The sequence below is a fragment of the Sminthopsis crassicaudata genome, chromosome 5 (genome assembly GCF_048593235.1).
Source record: "Sminthopsis crassicaudata isolate SCR6 chromosome 5, ASM4859323v1, whole genome shotgun sequence".
Taxonomy (NCBI): Eukaryota; Metazoa; Chordata; class Mammalia; order Dasyuromorphia; family Dasyuridae; genus Sminthopsis; species Sminthopsis crassicaudata.
In genome coordinates this window covers 292,974,995-292,998,539 of record NC_133621.1, presented here as the reverse complement: position 1 = coordinate 292,998,539, position 23,545 = coordinate 292,974,995, and the positions used below count along the sequence as shown (strand labels likewise).

Below are 23,545 nucleotides of genomic sequence, written 5' to 3'. Positions count from 1 at the left end.
CGAAGGGGACACTGAGGAGACACCGATGTAGGAGTCATGGCGACGCTCTATGACAGTACAAGCTGCGCTGGGGACAGGGAGGAGAAACCCGAGTCAGAAAACTGAAGTCCGGTATGAGAAATGTAGTCATTTGTTAAAAGAAGGCCTGAGGAGGGGAAAGAGGCCATTCTCTAAAAAGATGAGCAGCATTCTGGGTTACAAGAATAAACAGAAACAGTCCATTAATAGGCAACGAACCACAAGGCCTGGAAGACCCACAGCACATCATGTACTGCCCAGCGGTTATAGCGATCCTGGGTGTAAAAGCAATTCCAGAGTATGCAGCAGTCACACTGTTCAGTCTTAGAAAAAGATGAATGTGAGAACTAATAACACATTTTTTCAATAATAAAATAAAAGACTAAAAATGTTTAAAGAAGACATGTAACAGTACTTACGAAGGTAGACATACCCCTATTTTCAATTCAGTTCAATTTGAAAGCTTTAAAAAAAAAAAATGCAATTTACCTTTTTGACCATGGCGACTACTGAATTTGTCTCCAATTTCTGGCCGTCTCGTCTGTCTTAACAGCATTTTGATGAGAAAAGCATCCTCTGCATTGGAGGATATCATTACTTTTTCGATGTAGGAATCTGTAGCACCTTTGTAGCTAAGGAAAAGAGAAATGAAATGTTTTCTTGGGCTGCCCTTCCTGAGCACCAGGTAGAGCCCAAATGGCTGCTTCCTTCCCTATCATCAAGCAGCCATCACACCGTCGCGTACAAGTGCAGCGGCCCTGGCCCTTTGTCTCTGAGGCTCCATGGCCAGACTTCATTCTCCCTCAATGACTGTTTGGGGACCTTCCTTGATCCCTTTGTGGGGGAGCTCCCATCACCCTAAGAGCAGCAGCTTTCCAGTTACCTATTTCTAGAGTCAAAGGTAACATGGCCTTGTGACTTTTAGATAGCCCAACAGGTTCTACTCTGTGTCAGTCCCAAGTCCTGTCCTTGTTTCAACTTCAGTAAAAAGATGTCATCTCAAAATGTCTCCCCTGACATACAAACAACTCAAAATCTATGCCATAAAAAAGAGAATGTAGGGGCTGAACATTATTAGCATGTGATTATTTCTAGTTATAGACACTATGTCTCAAGGACAGCAATCAATCCTCCATCGATAAATATTTACTAAATGCGTACTAGGTGCTAAGTATTGTGCATATGTGTGTACCAGTGTGTGTGTGTGTGTGTGCGTCCCCTCCCCCACAAATACGTAACATATACTTAAATGCTGCAAATTCATTTTGTTTTCTAAGAAATCTCATTGGTAAATTTTATCTTGACAGCCTAAGAATGATAGCCTCAACTACCAACTAACTCCTGCATAAAAAATGATTTCCCAAAGAATACAGCAAACTAGTATGACAGAGCCAGCATGTAATTCTACTTTCATTTTTCCAGAACCCCGGGAGTAGTTGCATTTTCCTCCTTGACATTTCACCCCGCCCAGACCACTGAAAGACTGCTCATCCTCTACAGCCCAGCTTGGATGGCCCCCTCCTCCTCCCCCCTTGGGTCCTAGGTGGCCCTGGGCTCGAGGCTCTGCTACGGACTCAGCATGGAGGTGTGTGGGGCCTCCCTGACCAGTGCTTGTGGGCAGCGACCACACATGCACCAGCCCTTCCCCTTCCCGCCCGGCACAGTGAGCCCCTGGGGCCAAGCCAGTGGCGCGCAGATACCTACGTTATGGGGACATCTTTGTACTGCGGCTGCTGAGGCACACTGCTCCCCTCCAGGGGAATCTGGGTGACGGTTGGCATCGATTTGTTCACAAGCACCTGCTTGTTTTCCACTTTCTCCCCTAAAAAAAACCCCGAACAACATTAGATTTCCACATCACCTTCCTGAAAGTGCTGAGGTCCCTAAAACAGGACATTGTGGTCGGACTCTGCCCGAGTGGATCCTCCTCCAAGGGGCCGTACTTGTTATCACCTGCCGGCTTCTGAAAGCAATGCGTGAAGAGCACAGGATCTCACACCCAGGGTAGCAGTTTTCGGCCCAGGGATTTAAGGTCACATTTAACAGCACTGCCACTCAGGTGGAAAGAGTGCCAGTGCTGGAGTTGGGAGGACTTCTCTTCCTGAGTTCAAAGCCTGCCTCAGACACTTCCTAGCTGTCTGGGCAAGTCACTTCACCCTGTTTGCCTCAGTTTCCCCATTTGTAAAATGAGCTGAAAAAGGAAATGGCAAACTCCTGTGTCTTTGCCAAGAAACAAAAAAACAAAACTCCCAACAACAATCAAATGGGGTCATGAAGAGTCAGATATGAGTGAAACAATGGAATATCAATCAGACTTCTGTGAAGGAAAACGGCACAACATTTAAAACCTGAGGGTGAATAAGAATAATCAATTTAGAGCATATTAGTAAAATACAATTATTTTCTTTTACCAGCAAATCCCACTTTTACTTTTGAACCAAGAAGATCACTTGTACTTTCTTTGTGGAGGGCGCATTTATGAATCACACGTGTGTGCTTTATGTTGAAATGGGTCCTCCGGGAAGACGAACTCCCTCTGCAATCCCCCCTCAGCAGGTGCAGAGCCTGCAAAGAACCCAGGAGGTGTTTCCTATTCCTCCCTGCAGTGTCTCAGTCCCAGGTCTGGGCTGCTTTTCGCTATTACAAGGCCGGTCATTACATCATGATGGGTTTGCCACAGCCACAGACTGAAGAGCTGTAAGGAACCTTCCAGTCCAACCTTCAAATCATGAAACAGTCACAGGCCCTTGGAATCTGATGTGGTTAACATATGTCACATTATAAATCCTAATAGTTAATGTTTTAAAGAGGTCTCAAAATATACTCTCCATCTACTCAAATGTACCTCCTCACAGAGAAGTTCATTTCCAAGCATCTATCCTCCGTGTCCTGCCCCCCACGCCAAGGAGTGAATCCTTAATTAAAACTGAGCAAGCAGGCGGGACAGGAATTTGTTCTTTTTCACTGGGGGAGTGTGAGTGGGGGTGAGGCCTGGACCCGAGGCCTTCTGGGATGGAAACATTTTCTCCATTGGGGCACTGAAAGGTGAAGTGATTTGCCTTCAATCAAAGAGGAAGCAGAAGGGCGGCTAGCATGGTTTTGCCTCCGACACAGACTGTGGGAGCCTACGTATACTATGAGCATCGCCTAATTCCCCTGCCAATATTCATGAGAAAAAGCACTGCAAAATGACTCTTACCTGGAGAACAAATGCCGTCGGCATCTAAAATTTCATGCCGCCAGATGGGTTTCCTTGTTGCTGCGTCCAGCATCGGCCCCATCACTTTATCAAAAGTTTGATTGGTGTATCGCTTCAATGTGCATTTGGCATTTTTATACACGAGGCAGCGTCCAAAGCCTGAAATGAAACACGGTTAGACGCGAGAACCACCTTTTACGCCGCCCTCACAGGAAACCTTGGCTTGTAACGCAGCCTTAGACGATAAGTACTCTGGCCGCAGGAAGCCATGGACGAGAGAGGATACCAACTGGCTCTCTGGTTTTATCAGATCCAGTCACAGCATTTCCCACCTGGCACCCGGTCCACATGCTTTGTTCTGTAAACATGGGGCTCCCAAGCTGGAGGATGGGGCTCGGGTCCTGTGCCTGGAGTCCAGGGCTTTTTCCATCCCAGGGAGGTGGAGAAAACTCTACCCTCCCACTCCTACAAAATCAAAGTCAGTCCTTTGGGAGATGAAATTGCTTGCCACCCCAAACGTGGGCTCTCTGAGGGCAGGACTGTACCCTGTGTGTATGCAGTGCTTTGCACAATACTTTACGCCTAGCAAGTACTCAATCATGCGGCCCTGCATTCTAGAACCTGGCCTGCCACAACAAGGCCCTCACCCCAGGGAGGCTGGGCCAGAGATGCCAGTATGTCACTGGTTGGCCGAGCCGCCATGTCTCCCCACCATCAATCAAGCCCCACACCAGGCATCTTGCTTTGCATCTCCTGGAATTCCCAGGATGCCACGGCAGCAGCATTCCTCCTTTTCTAGGCATCCACCACCCCAATGATTTCTCAAAAGGGACTCCTTCCCCATCTCTGCCCATGGGCACAAGTCCTGGGAGGCTGCACCCTGAGAAGGCCTGAGGAGGCCCCAGCTCAGCAAGGGTTGGCCAGGCCAGGCGGGCCCGTGGGAAAAGCTCCTCCCTGCAGGCTGGCTGCCAGGTGCCAATGGGGCGATATAGCCATCTGCAAGAGGCCTTATGCAGACCCACTTTTCCCTTTCAGTGAGGAGAAAGGAACAGAGGATGCCAGGAATCACGTTATTTAAAGTGAAATTCTTCTGCTTAAAAGATTCTAAGTTTTAGTTAATAGAAGACCAGAAAATGAGATCAACTGACTGTCTGAAGACTAACCTGGATAAACGACAAGGTGAACTTGGAATATCCGGGGAGGAAAAGACATGACTATTGGCTCCACCTGGATTCATCAAGAACATCTTCATCCAAAAAGCAGCCGCTCAAGACACAAGGGTCCAGAGCTGCAAGCCCAGGCTGTTTATTCATTTGCCAAATCTACTTTTAACCTGATATATTCTGTAACTCAACTTGTTTCAACAAACATTTATTAAGTGCCCACTTTGTATGAAGTATACTGTATGCTGAAGACTAAAATGGAGATGGACAGTGCTTTGATCTCTATAATCTATCTACTGAAGAAAAACTTTTCCAAGATATACTGACATCTCAGAAAAAATTAAATAGGAAAAGCTCATTAGAAATGAGCTTTATAACTGGTGTAATAAATGTCAGTCTTCAATATACTTCTCTAAAGTTCAACTTCTCTGGAAAACCTGGGGATTTGGTTTAAGAAAGGCTAAAATGAAAGCAAGAATCTAAGTAATCCTCAAATCAGTAGATTAAACAAGTCTGAAGTAACTAGCAATAGAAAGAAACAAATGATCGAGGTTGGGCTATAGAACATTTAAGGTCTTCAGATCACCTTACTCTTCGCTTTCCTCCACGGTAGCCCCAGGACACTATTGTCCTGGCTCAGATAGGACCTCTGGCTCCTTGGGAGAGGGTCACAGGAGCTTCCAATGGCTCGCAATTGTAATTAAGAGAAGGAGATACCAGCGTAATATAATTTGTGTCAATGTAGGATTCTCTTCTCTCAAGTGTAACTTGCCCTTTTAATCACAGGTGGTTGCTGTAAAGTCAGAGGCAGCAAACTCAGATCATTAAAAGGCATTGCAGAGTTTCTGACAGACATCGCAAAGTCTTCAGGTTTCCATATAAACGTTACCAGTTAATCAGAAAGAAAAACATCTAGTTTTAAAGCATGGCTGTTGTCGTTTGGGGAGAAAAAGCAGCATAAATTAAGTGCAGCCGACATTAATGCCAAAGACACATGTCTAGGAGTACTGTGATTGCTGCCTAGCAACTAGCAGGAGGGTGGGGAAAGCCTAGTGGGCAATGCCAAGGAAGGGGGGCGGCAACGAGGGACCAGGAATAAAGAAATCCGTTCTCATTTCAGGTGGCTCACTGCCGCTCGTTGTTCTACTTATAAAAATTCAGCATTCCACCAATTTAGAGAAAAGAATTCCCTCATTGTTACAGTTGTTTGCGTTGTTTATCATCTTGTTAAAGAAAGTGACTGCGTATTATCGGGATGATGTGCCGAACAATACACGAGTTCCTCTTTCCAATCTATGACCTTTCAAGCCCACACATCACCAGGCCCTCAGTCAGCAGGTTTATAGTCACAACAAACAAGACTGATTTTAAGGCCAGTGATGGCCTTTCATCTCCCAGAGAGAGAGACTGACCTGAGACGTCTCTTCGGGTGAGATGGTAACTCTGAGAGTTAACTCTGGAGTACACGTTTCTGCTCACTGCTCTAGAAATCCATTATATCTAAAGTAAATAGAAAACCGTAATCCTAAACAGGACTTATGTTTGGGTAACAGAAAGTCACCCACAAGGGCTGAAACGTGCTTGAATCTCAAACAACTACTGCACTAAATATTCCCTGCACTGACTGAAGCCCTTTTTCCTAGGCTGTCTATCCAAGGATGCTCTAAAGCAAGCAGGTGGGGCCATTTCAGATTCAGAGACGGGTATGCTGAGGCCTGGAATGGAAGGCCCTGAGCTAGACCTGGCCTTTTGGCTTCTCACCCAGTCCAGCATCCTTTCCAGTCTGCCGGGCTGTCTCGGATCACTCAAAAATCAAGACATCCCCAGGCTGTGTGTGTGTGCCTGCAGCCATGTTCTCCGGCCCTCCCCTGCCAAGCCCACTCCTTACCTCTGTCCAAGGAGGCCTTGTTGAGGACCAAGGCATCTTCAATATCGTAGCCGCTATAGCTCATCACGGCAACTATGGCGTTCTGCCCAGCTGGGAGTTTCTCAAATTCTATCAGCTCTATGGTTTTTGTTTTTACCATAGGCTTCTGTGGATAGGCCAATAGGTACATGAGAGTATCAATTCTATTCCGCTGATTATATCCAATAGTACCTTTATTGGTAATAGAGGAAGAAAAAAAAAAAAAAAGAAAAAAAGAAAAATCACTTATTTTAGCATTTGAAATAAGTGGACAGTAATAAGTAGAGATTAAAAATGCATGACATATCTGTGCTAGATGCTATGGTCTCTAAAGAGATTTCATCCTTGTCCTCAAAACAGGTTAAAAACAAAAAAACAAAAAAACAAAAAAAACAAAAAACGTGGTGTAAGGGTAAATTTAAGGAAGGAAAGGATCACTTTAAGCCTGAGAGGCAGCTGAAAAAGGTCATTGCAAAGATCAGAAAACATTCCTAAATATAAATGTTAAAATCTAGTCTATAAAGCTAACAATACATTCTGTTCAATGATAATTAAAAGTCAAGAAGCCAAAATAAATCTTCAATTCATTGGTACTGTCTACTAGTATCTTGAGGATTGGCAAAAATAAATATACAATGATTTTTTAAAAAGAATAAACAAACATGGAAATGGTATAAGGACCATAATGAAGAAATAGAAGGAAATCCAGAAGGAAAGAAGTCTAAACGTCTTCTAGTCTGGTGCTGAATAACAAGAAGCAAACCGGCATGGAGCACAGTCCTCTGGGTCCCCTCCATAGCTTCTCCAAGTCATAGGACTTTTTGGAATTCTCCCTAAGCATGAAAAGCTTAAGGTTCTTTCCCATCTCAACTCTCAGGCCTTCCTGCTGGTGCTAGTTGGTGGTTGTCCCGGGCAGAGTGAGAGCAAAGGTTACTGGCCAAGAAACCCCATCTCTGCGGTCACCTCTTTTCTTCTCCCCTCTGACAGAGTGTTGCCTAAATAAAAACACTCTATTCTAAACTCAAGGAGTTTAAAGAAAGGAGCCTGAATTCTAGCCTAGAGACACAATAAATATTCCAGGTAATGCAGAAGAATTCAAAATCTCAAGACTCATCAAATGGCTGTAGATTAGGATCTGAGGTGCGGTTTAGTCTTCCCATGTCACTCATCTGACCTCCCCCCATGAAATTTTTTGTTCCAAATGGCCAACAAGAAAAGGCAAGTATACTAAAGATCAGAAAAGAAATAATGACTCGTGCCTGTGTGCACTGGAATCTCATTCATGTTCTTCCAGCAGAGACGCAGGGAGCCTACATTAATAATTTTATTTCCACAAACTAAAATTTGTTGATTGGTGATAGATAATGAAGTTATATACCACAGGTCCTCCCGACTCAACATGCAGAATCTCTAAGTTCTAAACACAGAGGAATTAGCATAGTTGTTAATGCTAGTTCTGAATCTGGAAGAAGAAAATCATACTGAGGAGAATAACAATATCTTTGTTAAGAAACTATGAGATCTTTGAAAGCCGTTAGGAATTCCATGGTAGTCTGCCTAACCGCATGGATTTATTCCACTACCTCTGGCTAAATCGCCAAGGCTGGTCTGAAAACCCAGAGCCACCTGAGGCTTATGGAGTTTGCTCTATCAATCACCCATTAATGCATGTTGATATGGCCTCACAAAGGGTGTGATCCAATGTGGCAATGAAACCTTCATTGTGCAGGAACAGAATTACTGCTGTGAGGCCTGTGGTAAAAGTTCACTCACAATAAGTGTGTCCTTTTACGTAGGATCACGGAAAATTTATGTGCAGATTTCACCTCCAATTGTGAGCCCTTCCCCAGCTTGAGACGAGGATGCAGGCAATGTCCCACCAGGCTGCCAAAAATGTCTTCTGAATCCCCAGAAGGGCATCACTAAGTGACGGGAAACATAAATGGCTGAGCAGCTAACTCGAGGCCACAGCGACTGGATTCCGCTATAAATTGTGCTACCTCGTCTGGTGTGATCATGGTTTTTCAGTCATTACAAGGGATCATTGACCAAATCAAATACTAAAAAGAGATTTTGTGTTTATGATCTCATCGTACTATTCAAGTCTTTTAACTTGGGAAGCTTTAAAAAAAAAAAAGATTAAGCATTTATTGAAAGTTAAAAAGTAGTTTATCAATGTAATTTCTGCCTCCCTTCAATTCCATTTCAATAGAACTGGGCTGTAAAGAAATGTACTTCTACATCTGTCCCTCCCATGACCTTCTTACTCATTATTTAAACGTGTAACAAATGCTTTTCTACAATTTTGCAAATGTTAACAATTACGAAAAGCAAGCTGCCACGTCAATGGGGGAGTTATTCTACAACAGCTCTCATCTAAGGATTCAGCATCAGAAGGCAGAGTTCATACAAGGATGATGCAATATCAATGATATGGAGAATATCTATAACTGAGCACATTATCCCTGGAGCTCTTGGCATGCTGATAGGCAAGCCCACTTTCTCCTCTATCCTCCCGGATAATTTACTAAAGTTTCAGTGTATTCATTTTAGGTCTGGGATACCAAGGACACCAGTGTAGGGAACTTGGTCAAGTGGACCAAGGAATCAGGAAGAACAAATCGCACTTCTCATTTACCATTTAGCCTCAGTTTCTTCATCTATAGAATAGGAATAAAAATGGTGCCTCCGTGACAAGGCCATTTTAATGTGGATCACAACCAGTTTAGGACTAAATAAATAAATCAAAAGAACAAGATCACACAAATAATCAGTATCAGTCTAGCACTAAGTCAATCCACCATGTGGGATTCGGCTGATGTAAGGTCTGGCAAGACCTCCTGGGCAGAAGGCCACCAAGCCCCAGACCAGGCCCATGCTTAGGGAGCTCTATTCTGGGGGAGCAGGGGCATCCAATCATGGCCCAGACAGCACAGACAGACTGAAGACCAGACAAGGGCTTTAACATGTTATGTGAGTCCGAGGGGAAGCTTGTCACTCTCCCTGCACATGGGATCCATGAGAAGGTTAAGAGCAACTCCTTTCAGAAGCAGGAGGAAGCAGAGGGGACTGAAGTGACAATAAAACAGGAGTTCTTCAAGATTCTTCCCCCCATTCTCTCTTTTGCATTTTCCCTCTCTCTCCCCTTCCTTTAGAACTTGCTTTGGCTATACATTTCAGCTCTAGCAGGGGAACAGTGATGAACATTCATCACTGAGGCTGAGGGAGCTGGGGGAGCCCTTTAAGTAACCCACAAAGTGGGCAGGGGAGAAGATAGGAGCCGGCCTCTCGATACGGCCCTCTATCTGTGACCACACCTGCAGATCATACTGTTTCACCAATATCTACTTGTCTTCTCCTTCTCCAGGGAAGAAGCTATCCTTAGCACACAATAACAGAATACAGGAAAGCTAAGCAAGGTAGTTATCGCCAAAATGACAATTCACTGCCAGGGCAGGAAATTAGATGGGAAAAGGGCAAAGTGTGTTTGCCTCCAAAAAAGGGGGAGGGGGTAATAATGCTGCCCATTTCATGGGATTAATGAGATCCAATGGGACAGTTAACATTTGTAAAGCATTTAGCCAAGTACCTGCTAGCTCTCATGCCATTACTGGGTCTGAATTCCAAAGAAATCATAAAAGAGGGAAAAGGACCCACATGTACAAAAATGTTTGTGGCAGCCCTCTTTCTAGTGGCCAGAAACTGGCAACTGAGAGGATGCTCATCAGCTAGAGACTGACTGAATAAGTTGTAGTATATGAAAGTAATGGAATATTATTGTTTTATAAAAAATGATGAACAAGCTGATTCTAGAAAGGCCTAGAAAAATTTAGATGAACTGATGCTGAAACAAGAAGAACCAGGAATACATTGTATATAATAACAGCAAGACTGTGCAATGATGTACTATGAAAGACTCAGTTCTTCTCAGTGATTCAAGGCAATCTCCATAAACTTTGGATGGAAAATGCCATCTGCATCCAGAGAGAGAACTATGTAGAATGAATGGAAATCAACATATATTATGTTCACTTTTTTCCCCTTTTTTGTCTGTTTTTTTTTTCCTTTTGTTCTGATTTTTTTCTTCTAACATGATTCATAAGGAAATTTATATAAAAAAATGTACATGTATAACAAAAAGATGTTTTTACATGTAACTAAGGAAAATAAAAAATTAAAAAAAAATACTACCTTATTACTGTTGTTAAAAAAAAAAAAAAATCCAGCTTTCATTCATTCCTTTCACTGTGAAAAACAAGGTGCTTTGGCACCAAAAAAAATTCAAAGCAGCTTTCCTCCCACGTTTGTTAGTAACAAATTAGAAACAAAAGTAGATGTTCACCAATAGCAAAACCAAGTGGAGTCCATTAATATAATGAAATGTTTTCATGTCATAAGAAACAATGGACATGAAGAATTCAGAGAAGTATGGGAAATTTTATATGAACTGATTCCAACTAAAGCAAAGAGATGACAAAGGAAACAATGGACACAGGAAAAAAAGAATCACATCACTGAACATTGAATCCTAGTGAATAATCTTGCTCCTTGAAAGAAAATGTTAAGAAAAGATGGTTATCTTTTCTCTTCATTGCAGAAAGAGTTCTATAAGGTGAGGAATATAACATATACAGGACGTCTCAAAGGTCTTAGTGCAATCTTAAACTATCATAATTTAAGACTTAAAACTTAATTTTTAACAGACTGCATTAAGACTTATGGGATCCCTTGTCCTATTAACATCCAGTAAGATGTATTCAGTAATTTGCTGAACTGCTTCTTCTCTTCCCCCACTCCATTTTTAAAACTTTGATGATAAACGAGATGATTGGCTGGGAGAGAAGGAAAGAAGGTGAAAAGCATATGAATGTGATGTTTGAGAGAGAGAGAGAGAGAGAGAGAGAGAGAGAGAGAGAGAGAGAGAGAGAGAGAGAGAGAGAGAAGAGAGAGAGAGAAAGAGAGAGAGAAAGAGAGAAAGAGAGAGAGAGAGAGAGAAGAGAGAGAAAGAGAGAGAGAGAGAGAAGAGAGAGAAAGAAAGAGAGAGAGAGAAGAGAGAGAGAGAGAGAGAGAGAAGAGAGAGAGAGAGAGAGAGAGAGAGAGGAGAGAGAGAGAGAGAGAGAAAGAGAGAGAGAGAGAGAGAGAGAGAGAGAGAGAGAGAGAGAGAGAGAGAGAGAGAGAGAGAGAGAGAGAGAGAGAGAGAGAGAGAGAGAGAAGAGAAGAGAGAGAAAGAGAGAGAGAGAGAGAGAGAGAGAGAGAGAGAGAGAGAAAGTTTCCTCTTTCTTCACCTCTCCATCATCAAGGTCTCATTTATTTACTCTGCTTCTCACCAGTGATTGCCGGTTGGACTCCAAGATCTGGAGTGCAATTTCTATAAGCTGTCAGAAAGAGCTGGTACTAAGCAGTGGAAGGTAATTTCTCCTCAGAAATATTGCATTCAACATTCAGTGAACTGGGTCAAAGAGATGCATTTGCCACATTGCAGAAAACATAATTAGAATGTTAGTAAATGAGATCTTCCATTCAAAAAAAACAAAACTAAAAGATACAGCTATGATATTGAATCTGGTTTTCACTTATTATTCTTTCCTATTCACTGAATGGTTAAATGGGGCAGAATGTGAGTTTTCACAGAACAGCCACCTTCGTTCAAGCTTCAAAGGGAAGAAGGGACTCTCAAGCCCAGCCCTTTGGCTGCCTCCTGGATGGCTTCCTTCAGTTCCCCAGCTCTCCCTTATCTTTTGAATTTTTAATACAGACAGGATTCTATCTTTTTATAGCTATTTCAGAATCCAAAGTGAAATATGGCCATGTCATGTGCCAACTTAGAAAATGTAGTTTTATCTCAGGGATTTTCTTTAGAGTCAGGTGTTTGGTAACAACAAATAGAAACAAAAGCTTTTTTTTTTTTATTGCTAAAGATATTCAGCGGCTTTTGTCTTCCCAGCGTCAGCAGTAACGTCAGAAGAGTGTATCCAAGGAGCTAAATGTGCCGGACCCAGGGTCAATGCAGCTGAATACACCAACCTCAGAAAACACAGACAATGAATTGCAAATGACACTCAAAACAAAACCAGAAAAACCCCTTCACACAGCAAACTACAAAAGAACTCCACAGACACTGAATTGGCTTTCTGTACACAGTGATCCTGCTTAGCTGTGTGCGGTAACTAGCCCAGAGTCCACATACTCCTCAGAGCCACAAAACAAAGGCTCGGGCTGTGAGGAGACAAACGCTGTTTCTTCATTTCAAGTCTCTTCTTAAAAAAATTTTTTTAAGGAAGCTCTAGGTAGATGTCTCTCCCTCCCCACCCCGCCCCTTGGGTGACATTTTCTCAGACATTCCCCCAAAGAGCAGAATCAGTGATGGGGTGATGCCTTCCCTACTTAATTCTGCAGGAGGTCCCTCACAAAAGGTGTGTTGTTTGGGGCAGGATTCACATCCCAGAACAAAATGGTTTGGTAAACCCAATAAAAGGGACAGTTCTTTCTTGACACGGAGGGCTCACTACTGTATATTTCAACTTGTTAGCAAGTCAGAAACACAAAATGGGAAACCAGCCTCATGGCTGCTGAAGGATGAATGGGAAAGGCAAATGGATGAGCTGCTATTGAGCTTTTTCCCTTTGGGAATTACTGTGAATCGACAGGGTATCACATCATTCAGGTAAGTGACAGCAAGGCAACAGGCTGGGGACCTTGAAGAGGAAAAAATCCCGGATGGAATCTGGGATGGCTCTGCTGCAAGCCAGTCAGTTACAGTGGCAAAAAATGGGAGAAATTATTCTCTGACTTGTTCCCCAATGGTGGCGTCACGCCTCTCCCATAACCATTTTCACTTTTTTTTCCAAAGGATCACCCCCAATTACATTTTAGAGTACAAGGACAGACCCCAGCTCACTCTGTGGACTGGCTTCCGATCTGGGATCTCAGACCCTCACAGGCCGCCTCCCCGCACCCGAGCTTCTTTAGGGACCGTGGGCAAAAATTCTACCACCTGACAATGGCCAGCTTTCTGGAAAGGAACTTTCTTTTAAACTGACCTCAGCTGGTTCTTGGATGAGGGACACAAGGCTCATGGTGGGCCCAAACTCAAAGCTTTTGCTGCCAAACAGAATGAAAATGTATATGCTCTGCTGGCAGAGCCCTCAACCCCTGGAGTCAGAAGGGAAAAGCCGGGATTCGTCCCTGCCCCTTGAGGAGACCCCAGGGCAGAAGGGGAGGGGTTCCCTCTGCCGAGGACTAGGAGCACGGCCCCACACAATGGAGGCACCATGGGGACGGCCTCATTGGGGTCCAAGGCCCAGGGTGGGGTCCTCCCTAGACCAGAGCCTGGGGCCTCAGATGAGGGAACAGAGGATTGGGAGGATGCCCAATGGCAGAAGCAGGATCTGCCCCACATCTCCTGACACTAAGTCGGACACAGTCCCCTCCACCAATTGCTTTGGAGAACCGACCAAGCTCAGAAGCCATCGCCTCTTCCTCAGGCAAAGCGTTTATGATCACCTCGCTATCCGTCACTAACGACAGCCAGTGGGAGGGAGCCCACAGCCCTCCCTGCACCCACAAGCACTGACGCGGTGCCCATGTGGACCAGGCTCCCCTCCGCCTTGCCCTTTCCTTCTTTCTTTCTCATCCTCCCCCTTTGGACAGCGAGGCGACATGGCAGATAGAGCACGGAGCCTGAATTCAAATGTCGTCTCAAATACTTACTAGCTGTGTGACCCTGGGCCAGCCACTTTAGCCTGTTTGCCTCAGAATGCTAAGAGCACCCCCGTTCCAGGGTTATTGAGATAATTTTTGTAAAGAGCAGGCACCCAGGAGGTGCTTTGTAGATGCTCATTTATTCCCTTTCTGCCCTCTTTTTTTTTCTCTTTCCTTATTCTTGCTTATGCTTTAATATATCAGCGAAACTCTCAATACTCAGCTCTATTAGTAGCTCTCCAAGTTGAAAGGAGACTGATAACACTAGTGAAATGAAAAGAAATGATGAGGATTTTTAAAAATGTTTGAAATTATTTTAGTCACATTCCCAAGTTCAAGAAGCAACCGCTTACCCATGGCTTGTTTCCCCATAGCACACTGGTATGTATTCCTGGGGGACTGGTTATGGTGAGGGTATGGAATAAGTCCAGCACAAACACCAAGAAGTGTGAAGGGTTCAATCTCCAAGTGGGTGGTATCCCTAAGAAAAAAAATGAACACATAGACAAATAAATAAATAACATTACTTAGAAAACAAAATAGTATAGTTTTCTTTGATTTGGTTAAATGACTGGCAAATGTTGTAGAAAATAACACACGTATAGTTATTTTTGCAAATAAATATAACATGAACGATACAAGGTAAAATCTAGTGAGGAAACCTAATTGGAATTTTATGAGGTTTGATTTTGATCTAAAATGATAAATTAAACATGTCAAGCTGCTCTTCCACAGTTGTCAGAACGTGACAGTTGGAGGGGAATCTCAATGGCCATGTGGTCCAACTTCTACCTCCTACCCAGAAGTTCCTTTATGGTACCGGCTGGACAGTCTTTGAATCCAAAAGCATTCTGGATGCCTTGTGCCACGCCAGGGACTATGATGAGGATGACAATAATTCCAAAATGGTCTTATTAAAGTAAAGAGTCAGAGCAAAAAGAAAAAGAAAGCCAAAGAATTGGGGTAGCTGGATGGTGACGTGGATGGAGTCCTGGCCCTGGAGTCAGGAGGATCTGAGTTCAAATCTGCTATCAGAAACTTAACTGTATGACCCTGGGCAAGTCAGTTAACTCCAACTGCCATGCAAAAAAAAAAAAAAAAAAAAAAAAAAAAAAGCAAGCAAGCAAAGAAGCATGGGAATGTTTACCCCCCTTTTCATACATTCACTGTAGTGTGAGAACACAGCTTTCCCTATACTTTTTCTGCCATTATATTAGAAAAATAAGTGTCCTCCTTTCAGAAATACGTGGAAATAAAAAACACGGCTTGACTTTGGAATGCTTTTATCATTCAGAAGGTCTGGATATTCTTCATTCTCCATCAGCTGCACTCTTTGGGTTCTACCCCACCAACATCATGGCCTGTGCTGGGTCTCTCCCTCCTTCCTTCTTCCCTGTTTGGATTTTCTGTTGCATGTGATCTTCCTCCTCCTAGACTGTAAATTCCTTCAAGAAAGGGGCTGTCTTTCCTTTTTCCTCTGTGTCCCCAGTACCTGTGCCTCCTGGCACACCAGAGATACTTCATAAATGTCTGTTGTATGGCACTCTCCTGTATGGTATTCTGCCAAAGAGAAGTTAGCCTGGGACTAAGCCCAATAACAAGCTTCAGTTGGAACAGAAAAATGAGCTGCCTGCACACTGGGGCCACATCCTCCACTGTCGAGCTTCCCATTTTTGTCTTAGGGCTCCTGAAGGTGTGGATACTTAATATGTGGTACACAGCCAGAAATCAGAATCCTACATCCTTGTAGCAATTCCTTAAGTAGGTTCTCAGTGAAAGAGGATGTTTTGCATGTAGCTCTAGCTCTCATCTTAATCCAATCTGGCACAATTTTTGGCAAGACCCATATCTGAAGGTCTAGCAGGCAGTCACACTGCAGCCTTCTTTTTCCATGGGGAATGATGGTTTTATTGATGTTGGGTGGCCTGTTTTTAAATGAAGCCCTCTTAAAGTCACATTTATAGCCTGAGTTAAAATGGTATTTGTTTGAAATGCACTCCCACCCCCAGCTCTTTTTCAATACCAACAAATGAAATTCAGCAGTTAACATTCCTCATGGGAAGAAAAGGGCAAAGGACCCTTTTCAGCTGTAGAAAACAGGACAGGTTGAAAAAAAATGAGAATGGGAGACCTACAGGACGAGCCCATTTTTCTCAGGACTAATATACTAGATTTTGCTTTCAAAAAGAAAGAAGGCAGAATTCTCCTTAAACAAACAAAAAAGTTGTGGACTAATTTTCTACTTGAGCAGGAGTGGGAACAGAAGCTTACCAAAGGTGGTACACCTACCACTTTTCCAAGGTGCTCTGATAATACTGGGCAAAATTAAAATGAAAGACATTTTCTCCCAGAGCTCTAACCGGCTGTCTCCTTAGTCTCATTTAGGGCACTTCCCTCTTCGGTCCACTCATGTCTCCTTTAAGAGAGTGATGTAGGGGAGGCAAGGTGGGCTTGGGATCAGAGAACCCACCTCAGCTGCTTTTCCATCACCAGCCCCTCCCTGCTCCGGCCTAGCGGAGCTACAAAAGCTCCTTGTGCTTCTCAGTGTGGTCCTGGGCTATACAACCTGCCACCTGAGAAAAGGTCTGGCCTTTCTGCTCCTGTCCCCCTTTCTGCCTGCAGCCATCTAAGGGAAAACCCTAGCAGGACACAGACTGCTGAGATACTTACTCACTGACAAAGGAGAAACAATTCCATTTGTTACAGAACTAATTAATAACCCAAAGGAAAAACTCCTCCTGAAGGAAGAAAAACAACCAACCTCTTCTTTAGCCTTTCAACATGAGAAGCTTTCCTGAACAGGAGTTACTAACATATGACTGATGAAACTGTGAAATGGTCCAACCATTCTAGAAAATGGGATTGTATGATTAGGAAAGACAACAAACTACCCACACCCAGCAATCCCACTCCTTGGAGGAGGCCAAAGAAAGAGGGAAAGGTCCCAGGGCCCCAGATCACTGAATGCCCCCTGCCTGGGGGACAGATGGATATCCTGAAATGTTACCCTGCCATAAGAAACCACACCAAATATGAAGATTTCAGGGTAACTTGCTCAAATGGATGCTGACCAAGATCAAGAAAGCCACAAAAATAATAGAGGAAAACAACAGGGAAGACATGAAAACTTTGATGAGCAGAGCAACCTCTCGAGGCCTGACCACAGGTGTGGAACGAGGCACTGACCAATGAGTTAATCTGCTTCTCTGGATTTCTTGTGACGAGAAGGTTCTGTTAGGGGTAAGGAAAGTCAATGAGAAGTAACGATAAATAAGGGGAAAAATAAAACACTACGGTAAAAAAAAATCTCAGCTCATCAGTGAAATGAGATCACTCTATCAAAGTCAGGAAGAGCTGCTTTCAAACCCAAATTCTGAGACTTTCAACTGTATGATTATGACATAGTTGCTTAGTTTCTCCAGATCTTCATTTCCTCATTTGTAAAATGGGCCAAATAATTATTATAATTAGCTCCTGCTCTGTCTGCAGACCACGGCAATAGCAACCACCCTGGACGAAGCACCTCAGGAGAGCCCCAGAACCTGCTGCCCCTGGTCCTGTGGCCTCGGCGGCCAGAATTCAGGTCAGCTGTTGCCACCTGCCTCGGTCCCGTGACAACCTAGGACACTGCAATCCCTGCATCACGTTCCACTCAGCCCCCAAAGAAGCCCTGCAGGCAAGCTCCATTTTCCTGAGTTTTAAATAGGAACAAGAAATCAGTGACGCCCTCTCTGAGTTTACAAGCTGGGGGATTGAAAGGAGCCACTGTAGGAACCTCTTTCTCAGATTCTTCTTTCTAGGGCTGGACATCAGATGAAATTCTGGCAGTGATCAGAGATGAGAAGAAAAGCTATTCTTGTTTCAAAATAAATCTAAGTATCACAAAAACAGAGAGGATCATGAATGTGGAATGAATGCATTTATTAATTGCTTCAGGCACTGTGCCAAGAGCTTACATTCTAATTTGATTTACGTAGGTATGTGTGTGTGTGCGTGGATATGTACACACACATGACAAATAGGGTTAGGTGACTTGCCTAGGGTCACACAGCCAGTACGTGCCAAATGTCTGAACGCCACTCCTCCTGCTTTTAGGGCCAATATTTCATCGACAGCATCATCTGCGCCTAAGAGCTTACATTCTCTTAGAGGGAAGACTGCACATCAGGGGGAGTCACAAAGGACCAGATAGAGAGGTGGCACAATATGGAAAGGGAGGCAGAGATTACCTTGCTTGTTTGTATCTGCACACAAAGATTATTCTCATAACAAAGATTCAAATCAATATCAAATTAGAAGGTTACAGATGAAAAGAAAGGACCACACACTATTAATAGCTTCAAGACGCCCCAGTCAAACAAACTTATTGATGCCTAAAAAAATGCAATATAAAGAAGGTAATTTATTTATATTTATTATAATCTATATATAAAAATAATATTTATTTATTTATAAACGAAGCTTAATCAGTGAAGCCAGCAGAAGGAAAGCACAAGAACCCAGAACATGCCACCCACAGAAAACTCCTGGTCTTCTTGCCAAGCAGAAAGAGATGGCAGCCAAGGATCACAGCGTTTAGGAAGAAAAGTAGAAAGATACTAGATACTCCCAGAGCTGATAGGCGAGTGTTTCTAAAACTATTTTCTAATATCCCAGTTCTCAATATCAGAAGAAATCTAGGTCGGCTGTAACTTAATTTTGAAAGCAATGAAGAATTCTCTTACAAAATATCTTTGGTTGGAGTGACAGAAAGGAACAATTCCAAGAGAATGGAAATAGTCATAGGTGACATTTCAAAAGAGAAAGAAAAAGTGACTGAAATGACAAAGTAACTAATAATTCCTTATGTTTATTTTCCTGTGTGTCTACAATTGATTCACGTAAGTGCATGATGAAGACATCCATGAAGAGAGCAAGAACGAGGCTTTGGCCAACCACTGTCCACAGTGGATCATATTTTCAGTGTCACGTTAAAGACTGGGAGTTGTACAGAATACAGGATTGCACTGGGTTGTTTTCTAATTAGAAAAATGCTACAATATGGTGTTGTCTCAACCGAAGATGAAAACAGTGGGGAAATTTCCATGAGCGCACAAACCAAAGCCTACCAAGGAACCTCCAAAGGTAAAAAAGGAGCCTTTGGGGGTGCAGGGGAACTGATGGAAGGATAAGGAGTGCCCCAAGATGGAAGCCCCTGAGGGGCACCACCCAGGGTCACGGAGCCAAAGTACAGACTCGCTTAAGGATTTCACACAAAATAGCAGCTTACGCAGTTTTGTTTCCAAAGGAATAAAAAAATGAAAGATGGTATGAACCAGAGGAGAGGAGATTCCGAATACAGCTTCTCCAAGTGGTGTCAGGGATGTGACTTACTTGTTAATTGTGTGTTCATACAGTGCAATGTTACAGTCGTTTTCTTCATTCACATCCAAATATTCAACCAGACTCTCGTGTAGAAAATCTTCAAAATTTCTGAAAATATATCAGGGATGTGTTAAAAATGCTTTTGCATCAAAAGAATTAATTTTTAAGTATCAGAGAACTGAAAATAAAATAAGATACTGTTCTTAAAAGGGAAACGTTGAAAACTGTGTAAATAGAAAATTTTATCAAGAAACTTGATTTGTAAAGCTTCTACCATTCTCACTGTAATTAAAAATTTAAAGAGGAAAAGTGGTCAAGTTGTATTTTATAAGAATAACAATGTAGTTTCTGTTTTATCCACTTTAATCATCACAGGAAGAAATCAAACAAAATATTCCCAACACCACATCAGGAATCCGCAGCGGGATGTTCAACTTCTCCCCAATCTCCCTGCTCTCCCCTTTCTTTCTATTCAGGGCATCAGGACCCCCCCCAAAAAAAAGGATCCCAGTGAGTCACGTGGGTCAGCTCGCACTCTTCTCCCTAGTTCCTATTTCCACGGTGCCCCAAGCCCTAGCTGTTCTGCTCATGAGTCAATCTCAGTGCTTTGCCTCCGTGGCCACCAGGCTCCAGCAGATTCCTCCCTGTGAGGCTGTGGCCTCCTTCACGCTCTGGCCCCAGGACTCCCCCTCGTCTGATCAGGCATTCAGAGAGATGAGGGGCCCTGGAAGCCTGGCTCCCCAGGTCTGGCCCCACTGGGGGTTAAGTGCCTTGCTCCCTGTAAGGGGGAATCCCCCTCGGATACTGCCTCTGCCCAGGGGTTGCCACAGACGGCAGAAGCGGGTGGCAGCTCTCTGGAAGGCAGATGAGAGAAAGGAGGCTGACATTTCTGGGGTCAAGGTGGCCGACCTGCAGTGGGGGGAGGCGAGTACAGTGAGCTGTGCACCCACCTTACGAGCCCAGCTCTTCCCTGGTGTGACCACTGAGGTACACAGGGCAGCTTGCCCCAAAGCTATACAGAAACACCCCCAAACTGGGCAAATAAGGAAGGAAGGAAATAAGCATTTATGTAGCACCTACTATTTGTCAGAGCTGCATTAAGTGCTTTGCAAGTATCATCTCACTGGGTCCTCATCACCACCCTAGGAGGGAGGTATTATGATCCCCACTTTACAGCCAAGGAAACTGAGGCAGACTGAGGTGAAGTGACTTGCCCACAAGGTTGCACAGCTAATCTGGACTTGAATTCAGGTCTTCCTGACTCCAGACCCAGTGCTGTCCACTGGGATGCCTCTAGCAGTCTGTGGTCAGACTCAGACAAGACCTGGCCATCTCAGTCACAATAAATAACTAGCCCACTCTGAGTCTCCCATCCCCAGAGTCGGGGCCCAGCTGGGGAAATCGCAGGGTTCTAGACATGGAACTTGGAGACCCCTGAGTCCAACCCTCGCCCCAATTTACTATTAACTAAGTGACTTGCACAGAGTCCCTCAGCCCCTACAGTTTGAGGCCACATTCATAACCAGGCACTCCGAGGTCTTTGGGAGCGGGGGCTCTTCCTCCCTTCATTTCTGCATCACAGGAATGGGGCCTGGCACACAACGGGCACTTAAATAGATGCCCCTTGTCCTAGCTCATGGGCCACTCTGGAGCCAACCAAAGGAGGGTTCATTTGCTGTCCCAGGAAGAAGAGCCCATGAAGGTGCGATAAGGTGGCTGAGCTGAGAGAAGCTGCCCCTGAGACCCAGAGCCGGGCACAAGACGGGTTCTTGGACCTTTGGGGTGATTTCACATGCAGGCAACAAAAAAGTGATGTCAATGGTAAAACCTTGGGTCTGTTTAGCCAACAAGACTCAATACATTCCAAGGAAAAAACAGCCTAAGCTACACGGGGGAGGGTTAGAAGTCTGCTCCTATGCACTCCTGGAGGCCAGAACTTGTCCCATATCCAGTTCTCCAAATTCCGGACTGACATCACAGGGCCTTGCATACAGTAGGGACTTAATAACTGCTTACTGAATGAAACAATTTCAAAGCCTGGGCAGGTGACATTCCCCCTTCTGGGGCTCCTACATAAAACAAGGCACAAGACAGGCTGTGACCCCAGTGCTCTCTCCCCTCCATTGTCCTGCCTCCCACCCACCTTTTATGCTGTCTTAATACCTACCTCATCTAACAGAGCTTCAAGTATTGGGAATCAGAGGCTTTTAAAGTATTAAGCACATTTCCATTTTTCAATTAATAAAACGAAACTGAAAGATGACTTACTGAAAACAGCCCACGGTCAAATTCCTATAAAAAGGAATCAGATTGAACGGTGAAGGCCCAAGGGAAAGCAGCTGGCGGGCCTCCAGCTGCAGAGATGCTCCAGAGGGAAGGGCCTAAAACGGTGTTCTTTAAAGAAGGAAGAAGTGAATTTGCATGTCTTTAAGCATCGTCATTACCTGTATCCCTGGGCCAGCTCTTCCATGTGCTTGTTCGTAACGGTGGGCTTCTGCTTCTTCACAATTATGTACGGCCTAATGTGGGAAAAGAGAGACCCAGAGGGCAGGCCGTAAGAGCTGACAAGCAGGGTCATGGACTGCTGCCCCCTCCACACACATCCCCCCTTCCTCCCACAAACACAGAGACATGTTAATGTGCACGTGTAATCTTTAGGGAAATATCCATCCCTAAGTGAGTCATGAAGCTCAGCTTATTTGTGGCCTCTCCCAACACCGCTAGTTAAGAACAAATCCGGATTTTTCTTCCCTATCTAATTTTCCCCACACTGACTGGCCCCTTCTCCTACTCCACAGGTGACAGCTAGCTAGGGTGAAAGCCCATGCAGTCCATGGAGCCGTCTGGCCAGTGGAGAAGACCCGGAGGATCCCTGTGGCACATGGGCGCAGCAAACCCAACTGAATGAGGAAGATGCCAGGCGCATTCGGCTCAGTGTGTTTGGGGGCCGGGGTGGGGGCAGGGGAGCCTCTGGCTTCACTTTTCCAGTTATGTTCAGGCCCCAGATACTGGGGCTGCGGTCCCACATGATTGCCCTACAACTGTGGGCACTGCCACACAAAGGCAGGCTTGTGAGGGCAACTTCTCTAGGGCTGCTACTATGTGGCCAAATGGCTCTCCCAGAGGGTGTGGCCAAGGGGATGGGATCTCCGGGCATTCTGCCCTGGGGCCCAGGAGACAGCTGGGTGCTCATAATGGTCAAGATGGGATTGGCACACTCACAAAGGGACAGATGAGGGGCTGGAAAGGAGCTAGGTAAGCTCTCCCAGAACCCCACTCTCCCTGACCTCCACTCTCCCTGACCTCCAGTCTCCCTGACCTCTGCTGTCAGCCCCAGCCCTGCACCCTCTGTGTCACCTGGGTACAGCCCTCTCACAGGGCCACAAGGACAGCAAGGGAAAGATGAGGAGACACAGCAACATCCCAAGATGGGGGAGGAAACACCCAAGGAAAGCATATTGAGCCCAGGGCTCAAGTGAAAATCACTGCCCTTGCTTGCCTGCCCCCAAGAAAATTGCTTATGACCACACGTACCTGCACAGCCTTCCTCCATCTGAGGAAATATAGACGCATCTATCAGTGAGGTTTGTGGAAATCGAGACAAATTCGTTGATATAACCAGCCCTTCGCATGAGCCGAAACGTATTCACAAGTTTCTTATGATCTCGAATGACACCCAGGATGTTGCCTAAACACAATGGATTATAGTACTTAAAAATAGAAATGTCTCCTTAATCTGGAAAGCTTCTTGCCTAATACAAATTTTAAACAAAATCACAAAACTTTAGCAAAATCCTGCCCTTAGCACCTCCATAATCTACTTTGGTTTAACTAAAGAAAAAGTAACTACCTAATTTAAAGATTAATAACTAATAAGCCCTTAAATATTACATATAATAATATCAGATACATGCACTGATTAGTTTTACCGATCCGTTTTTCTCCCCCTTTAAAAGGGAAAGCTTGCCAAGTAGGGGGGAAACCATATAGTTGAAAATGAATACGAATAATGAAATAAAAATATAAAGAACAAACAAAATGAGAAACAAATCAAGTCAATAAAACTTACAATTTAGAAATCAATACTCTAGCTTCCAAATGCGAATTAAAATATTTATTACTACTAAAAGAATAACATTAAAATACATATTTCATTTATTACCCCAACTGGCATAGCTATGTCAGCTAACTATA

The 23,545-nt window shown here is 44.2% G+C and overlaps 1 protein-coding gene across 2 annotated transcripts in view; it reads right to left on the bottom strand.

Annotated features, from left to right (window-relative positions):
• The window catches only part of POLR3B (RNA polymerase III subunit B), a 103,253-nt gene that overhangs the window by 32,452 nt on the left and 47,256 nt on the right, over nt 1–23,545 (bottom strand). For both annotated transcript variants that reach the window (XM_074271482.1, XM_074271483.1), the window contains 8 exons: nt 22,886–23,039; nt 21,796–21,870; nt 19,361–19,459; nt 14,341–14,468; nt 6,269–6,478; nt 3,218–3,376; nt 1,723–1,840; nt 508–650 (listed from right to left, as the gene is read on the bottom strand). In XM_074271482.1, the coding sequence (XP_074127583.1) occupies nt 508–650; nt 1,723–1,840; nt 3,218–3,376; nt 6,269–6,478; nt 14,341–14,468; nt 19,361–19,459; nt 21,796–21,870; nt 22,886–23,039 (1,086 nt within the window). The remainder of the gene's footprint in view (nt 1–507; nt 651–1,722; nt 1,841–3,217; nt 3,377–6,268; nt 6,479–14,340; nt 14,469–19,360; nt 19,460–21,795; nt 21,871–22,885; nt 23,040–23,545) is intronic.